General features: G+C 48.9%; 2 protein-coding genes across 6 annotated transcripts; one reads left to right on the top strand and one right to left on the bottom strand.

The window, feature by feature from the left end:
• The first annotated feature begins 2243 nt into the window (after positions 1 to 2243).
• TSPAN31 (tetraspanin 31) lies at positions 2244 to 4956 on the top strand. 5 transcript variants are annotated; one of them, XM_036018734.1, is made up of 6 exons: positions 2244 to 2451; positions 2962 to 3129; positions 3369 to 3449; positions 3793 to 3924; positions 4222 to 4335; positions 4434 to 4954. In XM_036018734.1, exons 3-6 carry the CDS (start codon positions 3372 to 3374, stop codon positions 4506 to 4508), a joined length of 399 nt encoding a protein of 132 aa, XP_035874627.1. In that variant the 5' UTR covers positions 2244 to 2451; positions 2962 to 3129; positions 3369 to 3371; the 3' UTR covers positions 4509 to 4954. The 5 variants fall into 5 exon arrangements, with proteins under 5 accessions (XP_035874627.1, XP_028387473.1, XP_028387472.1 ...); XM_028531670.2 differs by having other exon boundaries at positions 2258 to 2437; positions 4434 to 4956; XM_036018735.1 differs by lacking the exon at positions 2244 to 2451 and adding an exon at positions 2688 to 2855.
• Positions 4957 to 5379: 423 nt separating this feature from the next.
• On the bottom strand, positions 5380 to 8465 carry CDK4 (cyclin dependent kinase 4). Its single transcript, XM_028531669.2, has 8 exons — positions 8237 to 8465; positions 7595 to 7831; positions 7303 to 7438; positions 7019 to 7186; positions 6754 to 6863; positions 6251 to 6301; positions 5980 to 6115; positions 5380 to 5756 (listed from the first exon to the last, which is right to left on the bottom strand). Exons 2-8 carry the CDS (start codon positions 7810 to 7812, stop codon positions 5664 to 5666), a joined length of 912 nt encoding a protein of 303 aa, XP_028387470.1. The 5' UTR covers positions 7813 to 7831; positions 8237 to 8465; the 3' UTR covers positions 5380 to 5663.
• Positions 8466 to 9374: the final 909 nt, after the last annotated feature.

Below are 9374 nucleotides of genomic sequence, written 5' to 3'. Positions count from 1 at the left end.
CAGGTCTCAGTTGCAATCCCAAACTCTTGGTGACCTACAGATTTGTGTGCAGTCTCAAACTCTCACAGGAGTCCATACACATTTGGCCTGTCACTCTCACAGCCCTGCGTTCCAGGTTATAGTTGTAATCACCACCCAGTCTATGCACATCCAAAGAGCTTGCATACTTACATTTTGCAATGTAACCCTTCCTGGGTCAGGTATCCCACTGCAGCCACCTCCTGATTAAAAGGAGCCAAGGGCCCTTGGAGTAAAGGAGCCAAGTATAGGGAGCCAAGGAGTAAAGGGCCAAACAGTTATGGGGAGAACGGGTGATGGAAGAGGACAGTAATCTATAACCAGCCCAAACCACCATGCTCCATGATCAAGTATTTTCATGATAATTAACCTGTCTATAACACAGCAGTTTACAACACAGCTTCATATGTATCATCTTTATGACAGGCCCAAGGGGTAGGATTATTATCCCTAGTCTGCAGCAAAGAAAACTGAAGCTCAGAGAGGCCCATAAAAGGTGCAGCAAAGATATGACTCTAGGTCTCCTGATTATAATTCTGACACCCTTTCACTATGCCACCCACCCAAGATGCTTGCTGGCCAGTCCCCCAATTCTTAATGCTATTGTTCTGCCCTTGATTTAGGACTTGAAAGAGAAGAGGGTGGATGAGGAATTGAAGTATGGAATGAAAATTCAGAAAGGATAGGAGGGTGGAAATGGTAGATATTTTTATCTAGTTTGTTTCAAGACTCAAACCTTTCTGGCCCTTCTAAATGTCTCTGTTCCTGCTTATCTTTTTGATATTGATTTATGAAAGATAGGAAATTATAACTATGTGAATATTTCTGTAGTTGGAGATAAGGGAATTGAGATTGAGATTACCCACTGGAACCTATAAAATAGTCTGAACAATAACTAACACTGTTTACTATGTATCAGGTACCGTCCCAAGCATTCTATGTATATTAACTCATTCAATCCTCACAACAACGTGAGAGGTAAGTGTATTGTTATTTACCCCCATTTTACAGATGAGGAAGCAGGTACAAAAAGCATACTTAACTGGCAAAGATCACACAGTGAGTGATAAAGTTGGAACCCAGGCAGTCTGACTAGCAATAGACTGTATACTGCACTGAGTATGCAGTCATAGAATCCAGGTACACACACACTTAAATTGTTCTGTGGGTGGAAGGGAGAGTTTTCCTTTGTGTTCATATTAAGACTGCTTCTTTCTCTTTTTCCATTCCCATTAAAGGGCAGGGTGTCAGCCCTGGCTGGTGTGGCTCAGTAGACTGAGTGCCTGCCTGCCAACTGAAAGGTTTGCCTGTTGGATTCCCAGTCAGGGCACATGCCTGGGTTGCCGGCCAGGTCTCCAGTTAGGGGCATGCGAGAGGCAACCACACATTGATGTTTCTCTCTCTCTCTCTCTTCCTCCCTTCCCCTCTCTCTAAAAATAAATAAAACCTTTAAACATGGCAGTGTGTCAAAGCACAAATTCAATAATAAATATGTTGATTAACCAACCACTATGCCTGCCCCAGATTGAAAATGTGGAGACTTCTCCTTATTCAGATTGATTCATACTCCAGACCCTTTCGTCATTTTTTTTGGCAAGTCCTGGACCAGGCATGTGCTCTGGAGACACAGCACACCCGTGTCTGTACCTGTGGCTTTCTTATGTTCTGCAGTACCCTGGCCAAGGCTGCTGCTTTTCACATTTAATTTCTAGCACATTCACACCCGTTAGGGAAGGGGGGATGTGGAACAGGACGTGTACTAGTGGCCATACTTGCAACGGTACAAGGGCTGGCTGGCTGTTGTTGTGCCGAACACGGGGCCTCTGTGGCTGGGCTCAATATTTTGCTCCTTTGGGTGTTTCCAAGTGTGAAGAAATAATAACAAACAATTGCGTCATCATGAGGTCACTGCAGGACAAGGGGAAATGACGAAGTCGCACCTCTTTTTTTCACGGTAGTTTCCCCCTAAAGAATCCTCTCTCGGATTAGGGACCACGGAACTGTGACCACGGAAAGCTTCGCTTTCAACCAGAGGCTCGAAGTTCAGGATCTGACCCCTACGAGAATTTTTGCAAGCCCTGCCCAATTTTAAGTTTCATCCTATAAGGAACCTAGAGGAGGAGCTGGAGGCGGGTCAGCAACGCAATGCTGATTTATTGGTATTCAGTCCATCGACGTCCTGGATTACCCCGGAGTTTCGCCAATCCAGAGGCAGGGGTGGGACGGTGCAGGCGCAGAGAATTGGGTTTGGCTGAACTAGATTTAAAGAGACAGAAGCTGTCGCGGTCTAAGAAGACGATCTCTAAAGCCGTCTCCCTAAGTCCTTGGGGCCATTTCGGTCCCCAAAGCTGGGGAGATGGTTTGTGGCGGCTTTGCCTGCTCCAAGAATGCGCTGTGCGCGCTCAACGTGGTCTACATGGTGAGGTTTTGAAGGTGGGGGAAGCTTCAGGGCGGAAAGGCGAGTGGGGAGATTCTCCAGGGGACTTCCGGTGGGGAGAACGGTGTACTGGGTGTTCCGGGAAGATTCCTGGGAACTTCCGGCGAAGAGGGAATTCCTGGGGACTTCCGTGGGAAGAAGGGAGGCTTCCGGCGATCCAAGGTTTTTGGGGGGTGGGGGTGGGGGAGGGGGGGGCGGGTGGAGGGAATGAACTGTGGGCTCTGGGCACAAAGGCCCATCCCTCCTTTGCGTGCAATCCAGTTTCTCCCAAAATAGAAAAGTGATGGATGAAGCTAAAGGTTCGGTTATTGCATTCATAGATTACCATTCCTGCCACGCTCCCCACTCCCATCCCAGCCATTCTGATTTCCGATGGGAGGAGAGCCCAGGGATATTCCAGGTTACTGTAACACCTCCTTTGCTTTTTGTCCCCAGTACCCTGTATGGCCATTGGCTGTGCTACAGGCTAGAATTCTGCGATGTATCCTTCTTTCTGTTTCCTATAGCTGGTAGGCTTGTTGCTCATTGGAGTGGCTGCTTGGGGTAAAGGCCTGGGGCTGGTGTCCAGCATCCGTATCATCGGAGGAGTCATTGCTGTGGGGGTCTTCCTTCTTCTCATCGCAGTGGCTGGACTGGTAGGCGCCATTAACCACCACCAAGTACTGCTATTCTTTGTATCCTGACATGAAGTGATGGGGCACTAGGGCTCTTAGGAGGGCTGAGTAGGCTATGAAGAAATTAGACCTCAGGGAACTTGGGGACATGTTTCTTTGCCCTGCTCTATGAAAACAGAGCTGATTATTTTGTTTTCAACTTACATGTATAAGTTGTATAAACAGGTGAGATCAGATGGCTGTTATAGGTAAAAAATAAGGGAATCTTGGAGTTTTTTTTTTTCCATAACTCCTCTCAGTACATGATCATCCTTGGCTTGGTCTTCATTTTCCAGTTTGTAATCTCTTGTTCATGTCTGGCTATTAACCGAAGCAAACAGGTAAGAGAATGCCCTTTCGAGTATTTGCATTTTCTCTAACATCTAACTTCCAACTTCCTTTCAGTCTGGCCCTCAAAATCATTCTTAGATATACTACTTACTCCTGAGCCATTTGCTTCCTCTAGGATGTCTAGCTCATTTTCCATGAGGATGGTCTAGGAGAACCTAAGGTGGATATTTATCATTGAGTCCATATAATTGTGATACTGGCCCCCCACCCCCAGTGGAATGTTGACTCCCTTTGCTGGAATAGGAAAATTGAGGCACCTGAACTGAGATCATATAGGGAGATTCTTAAGTTTAGCAGCATCAGATAATTTCCCTCTGCCTATATATCCGCCAGACAGATGTCATCAATGCTTCTTGGTGGGTCATGAGCAACAAGACCCGGGATGAACTGGAAAGAAGTTTTGATTGTTGTGGCTTATTCAACCTCACAACCCTGTATCAACAAGATTATGCTTTCTGCACCGCAGTGAGTTGGTGGGGAAGGGGGGTTGGGTAGGAAAACTGGGTAAGGATAGTGTCTGGATTTGAGTTTGAATGCAGTTGCCTCTCTCTAGCAGCTGTCTTGTATTAAGGCTGTATGCTCTTGTGTTGGGAAGGGGCATGGATACAGAGGCTAGAGAATTAGCCAAATGGGATTTCAATCTATAGGATACTGATCAAAACTAGTCATTTCTAGGGCCATTCACCATGGGTGTCAGGATAGGGCAGCTTAACAATTCTGCATCTTCCCCTGCCCCTCCTCCACATATGCGTTTTATCCTAGATCTGCAAGATCCGGAGGCCCACATGCCAGATGTGTGGAGAAAAGTTCCTTAAGCATTCAGATGAAGCCCTGAAAATCCTGGGAGGTGTTGGACTCTTCTTTAGCTTTACAGAGGTAACATCCTCCGGTTTCCTCGTATGTACCCTTTCCCTGTATCTGTTAGCCTCAGAGACTCAGAATTAATGCTTATCCCTTTCCCTTTGTTTCTATAGATTCTTGGTGTCTGGCTTGCAATGAGATTTCGGAATCAAAAGGATCCTCGAGCTAACCCCAGTGCCTTTCTGTAAGACTGTGGATGCTTCTGACTTCATTCCTGCTCTCCCTAAGCTATTTCTTACTCCCTTAGGGAAAACCCAGGGTCAACAGCCTTTTTGTTTGAGAAAAAGGAAAGGCCCTTTGCCATCCCCTAGTGATTCAATAGCCAGGCTCTCCACCTTGATATCTTAGTGGGAGCAAGATTGTAGAGAATGAAGAAACACTTCCTCTCTCCTTGAGTGGACATGGGAAGTTCCTGGGAGTGCTTCAGATGGTATGGGGGTTGGAGTCATTCCTGTCTATCTCCCCTCTTCTCCCTTCCACATGCTGGACGACCACCACGAAACATCCTGGCCTGGCTCCAAGGGAAAATCAGAGCCGGAGCCAGAGAGAAAACTACCAAGAACTCTTTCTTGTAATAGCAGGACCCAGTTTGGGGGAAGTTCAGTGAATATAAAAATAAAAGCCATTTAAACTCTATATTCAAAGAAGCAAATTAGCCTTGGCTGGTGTGGCTCAGTGGATTGAGTGCCAGCCTGAGAGCCAAAGGGCCTCCAGTTCAATTTCAAGTCACAGAATATGCCTGGGTTGCAGGCCAGGTCCCCAGCAGGGGGTATGAGAGAAACCCCTACCCTCTCACAATATGTGAGAAACACGTTGATGTTTTTCCCTCTTTTTCTCCTTCCATTCCCCTCTCTCTAAAAATAAATTAAAAATCTTTAAAAAAGAAAAAAAAGCAAATTAAATGACTTGTCTTCTCTTACCAGTTGAAGGGCTCCACTGACTATGCAGGCCCTGTGACCTAAGGAGAACCTTTAAGATTCTGCAAGGAAGTCCATCTTCTGAATGGATTTTCCAAATCCCCAAATGACAAAATCAATCAAAGGAAGAAACATTAAAAAAAAAAAAAGACCATATTTCTTTGTTTTGTTTTTTCCTGTATAAAAAAAGTATCTCAATATCAAGGTAAGGAAAGGGAGAACAAGGGACATACTCCAATGGGGGAGGGGAGGACGGGAATGTCATGAAACTTGCCAGCCAGGTATTCTCTGTAAAAAGCTGGAGGCGCATTCCACGGCCTCAGAGATAAAAAGGCACAGAGCTCCTTCTCAGTGGCGGGGGGGCTCTCCACTCAAGTGTTCAAAGGTAAATGAGTTTTCTTCGTTGTGCTGCAACCACTCCACTGCTCATTCTGGGCTACCTTCTGCCTTTTGTAGATAAGAGTGCTGCAGGGCTCGGAAGGCAGAGATTCGCTTATGTGGGTTAAAAGCCAGCATCTCCTAAGGGGAGGCAAAGGTCAGAAAACCATGGAAAAATAAAAAAAGGACTTTTGCTCACCCCCAGTACCTAGGATGGCTATTTTCTACATTCCTCTGTACAGATGGCCAATCACCGTAGCAAAACTAGCCCATCCACCAACCAAGTCTCAGGAACCACGATGGTTTGAGTCCCTGTTCTACTCCATTGTCCACCCCAATCTCACCCCATGCCCAAACCCAGTACCAGCAGCAGCTGTGCGCCAGACTCTTCCATCTCAGGTATCACGGACTGCACTGGGCAGGGCCCTCTGGGGGAAAAGGCTCCTCGGGGCAGAGACACGTCTCGGGGCCAGTCATCCTCTGGGGGCAGCCCAATCAGACTATAGGGAACAGGAGAACTCTGGTGGGGGTGGGGTGGGGTGGGGGGGGGCGGTCCTGCCCCAGCCTCCATCTCCTGGGCTTAGTAGTAGCAAGACTCAGAATGAACTGTTTTTTTCCCCTTGCTACTCACTTACTCAAAGATTTTGCCTAACTGGTCAGCTTCAGAGTTTCCGCAGAAGAGAGGCCTAAGGTGAGAAGAGACAGCAGTCATTTTCAAAGATATGCTAGTAGAATGGTTACTGCTTAGTGGCTCAAAACAGAATATGGAAACTAAAGGGACAGTAAGTTCCTAATTCCAGGAAATTTCAGAGCTTCTAGTTATGGACAAGGTGGTCGGTAGTATTCAAGTGAAAGAATGGGCAGGGTTCTGCCCGGGCTGGGCAGCTCAGGTGGTTAGAGCATTATCCCCATATGGCAAGGTTGTGGGATTGACCCCTTGTCAGGGCACAAAAAAGAATCAAGCAATGAATGTGTAAGTAAGTGGAACAACAAACCGATGTTTCTCTCTGCCCCACCCCCCAACCTTCCCCTCTCTAAAATCAATACATTAAAAACTTTTTAAAAACGGGCAGGGTATGGATGTGGTTTTAAGAGCTTTGGGAAATTCAAAATCGTTCAGGATACTCGGGTCCCATACTTTCGGCGAAACATCTCTGCGAAGATACAGCCAACACTCCACAAGTCCACAGGTGTGGCGTACGCAGACTGCAGCAGAACTTCCGGAGCACGGTACCAGAGTGTGACGACCTGACAGGAATAGGAAAAGCGGATGAGGGCCTGATGGGCTACCATAAAGCACAACCGCTCAACTGGTATCATGAAATGCATGACTTCTCAACTGTTGGGCAACTACTCTCCTACCCCCAACCAGAACCCACTTTGGCTACCATCATTCTACTGACCACAGGTGTGAGTGCCATCTGGTAGCTGTAGATTCTGGCCAGGCCAAAGTCGGCCAGCTTGACTGTCCCACTACTTGTCACCAGAATGTTCTCTGGCTTCAGGTCCCGGTGAACAATGCAGTTGGCATGAAGGAAATCCAGGCCTCTTAGAAACTGACGCATCAGATCCTGGTTTGGAAGGGGGAAGTACAGAGGAACTAGAAATTAGGCGCCATACCTGAAATTGCAGCACCCTCCACAGCAGAGGAGCCACATACCTCTTACTGTCTGCTCATCCCACTCACCTTAATGGTCTCCACTGGCAAGCCTGGTGGGGGTACCTTGTTCAGATACGTCCTCAGGTCTTGGTCCACATGCTCAAACACCAGGGTCACTCTGGTCTCCCGGTCAGTGCGGGAGCTGGCACAGACATCCACCAGCCTGGCCAGCACAAATGTTCACTCACTCGCTCATCAATCCCTTCTGGCCCCAACATAGCCCTCCCTATATTTCCTTAGGGTCCTACTTCTCTCCTGACCACTGCTCCCCATCTATAGATGTCTCTTCCCCTTTACTCCCCACTCTCCACCTTCTCACCGGACAACGTTGGGATGCTCAAAAGCTTCCAGCCGCCTCAGTAAGGCCACCTCACGAACTGTGCTGACGGGAAGGCCTCCTCCAGCACCTCCTCCATTGGGGACTCGCACGCTCTTGAGGGCCACAAAGTGGCCACTGTTGGGATCACGGGCCTTGTACACCGTCCCATAGGCACCAACACCAATCTCAGCCACTGGCTCATATCGAAGAGTTTCCATTCTCGGATCACAGGACACCCTACAATCACAGAGACTCCTACCACCGAAACTCCCAGAGTTCGGATGGTATGAGCCTACGGCAACAAAGTAACTCCCCCAAAAGGCATCACAAAGACACCACACCAGCGTCCTTTCCCGACTCTTCCACGAGGCCAGCCCCTTAATACAATGCCTCTAGCCCCAGCCCCTTCAGCCATGTGTGGCCCTAGAATTAAAAAATGCCTTTTCCTTTGGGACCGTCGGCCGGCACAAGACCCCACACGACACACCCCAGCCTCTAGAACTGCACCTCCCTACAACCACAAAGCACCAGATTACACCCTGTCCCACTTCCCGCCCTTGAGCGACCCTCCGGTAACTAGCCCGCGCAGGAAGCCACGGTCTGCGAGAACGGTCTCCATTCCTGGGAAGGGACTGCACTTACTTCACCCCGTACCAGGAGATGAGGGGTCGGCCCGTTACCGGGGCCCGGGAGGCGGTTCCTCAGGACCCATACACTGATCTGCTCGAGGCAGCTGGACGGTACGGGCCCGAACACAGACACAGGCCGCAAGTTAGAGCGGCCCCCTTACCCCCACCCTCACCATGTGACCAGCTGCCAAAGAGGCGCGCGGAAAACCTGGGCGGGAGTTGGGGGTGGGGGGAGGCGAACGCCGGACGTTCGAGGCACGTGACCAGTCACTCATGCGCACAGTGGCCGGGAGCGGCTTTGCCTGGTAAGGGGTTGGTGGGGGGAAAGGGGAGGAGGGGCGATGGCAGACACGTGATCTGTTGCTATCCCACGTGACCGCCTGAACTCGCTCGGTGGAGCAAAGGTGTGGTTACGCGGCGGAGCACGTGATTAGCTGCCACAACCCTTGCTGGGGTGGGGAGGGGGGGCCTAAAAAGAGAGAGGGTGGAGTCCAAGGAGGTGCCATGGCAACCTGGGCCACCCAGATGCTAATTCCTGCTGCAGGCCTTCTCCAGTCTCACTCCTAGTCTCTCACTCTGTGGTGGGGCCTGGGAGGGTGTCTGGGAACAAGAGGTGGTGCTGTCGCCTTTCTGCTCTACCACCATCGGAGAACTTACTTGTGTCTTTGTTTCATTCATTCATTCAACAAATTTGTACTGAGCGCTTGCTTCCCCTGTGCATACAGGGTTGTTTGTGGGACTGTGTTTTTTGCGTCTCAGTCACTAGCCCTTCGAAGTAGTGATAAGACTATCTGTAAAGACGCAGCCAGTAGTGTGGTCGTATGAAATAGGGAGCAGACAATGCCCATCTGAGGGCAAAACTAGGATTAAAGGATTGATGGAAGGCAAATTAACACAGTAATCCAAGAAGAAGAGGAGCAAGGTAATGGCCTCCCCTCTTCCCAATTTCCACCCCTTCCTGGAAATGTTAAAGCAGAGACCACTACTTGCGTTCTGGCAAAGAAGTTTCCAATGATTGGGAGACAGGAATTCTTGACTTTTAAGGTTCTTTTCAGCACTATGTTGTTATGCGTGTACGTGTATGACAGATGAGTCATGTGTAAACAGATGGATGCGCTCGCGCGCGCGCGCACACACACACATACCCCACA

This window comes from Phyllostomus discolor, chromosome 2, assembly GCF_004126475.2.
Source record: "Phyllostomus discolor isolate MPI-MPIP mPhyDis1 chromosome 2, mPhyDis1.pri.v3, whole genome shotgun sequence".
Lineage (NCBI taxonomy): Eukaryota > Metazoa > Chordata > Mammalia > Chiroptera > Phyllostomidae > Phyllostomus > Phyllostomus discolor.
This window is presented reverse-complemented; position numbering and strand designations above follow the sequence as displayed.

What these genes read in the sequence shown, in the direction of transcription:
- TSPAN31 (XM_036018735.1), top strand. Translation starts at nt 2,739, where the DNA reads ATGGATGAAGCTAAAGGTTCGGTTATTGCATTCATAGATTACCATTCC. An exon ending in ATTATGCTTTCTGCACCGCA is followed by an intron (nt 3,925 to 4,221) that starts GTGAGTTGGTGG and finishes GTTTTATCCTAG; the next exon opens with ATCTGCAAGATCCGGAGGCC. An exon ending in TCTTCTTTAGCTTTACAGAG is followed by an intron (nt 4,336 to 4,433) that starts GTAACATCCTCC and finishes TTGTTTCTATAG; the next exon opens with ATTCTTGGTGTCTGGCTTGC.
- CDK4 (XM_028531669.2), bottom strand. Translation starts at nt 7,812, where the DNA reads ATGGAAACTCTTCGATATGAGCCAGTGGCTGAGATTGGTGTTGGTGCC. An exon ending in TGCCAGTGGAGACCATTAAG is followed by an intron (nt 7,187 to 7,302) that starts GTGAGTGGGATG and finishes CTTCCAAACCAG; the next exon opens with GATCTGATGCGTCAGTTTCT. An exon ending in CAGTTAGGCAAAATCTTTGA is followed by an intron (nt 6,116 to 6,250) that starts GTAAGTGAGTAG and finishes TGTTCCCTATAG; the next exon opens with TCTGATTGGGCTGCCCCCAG.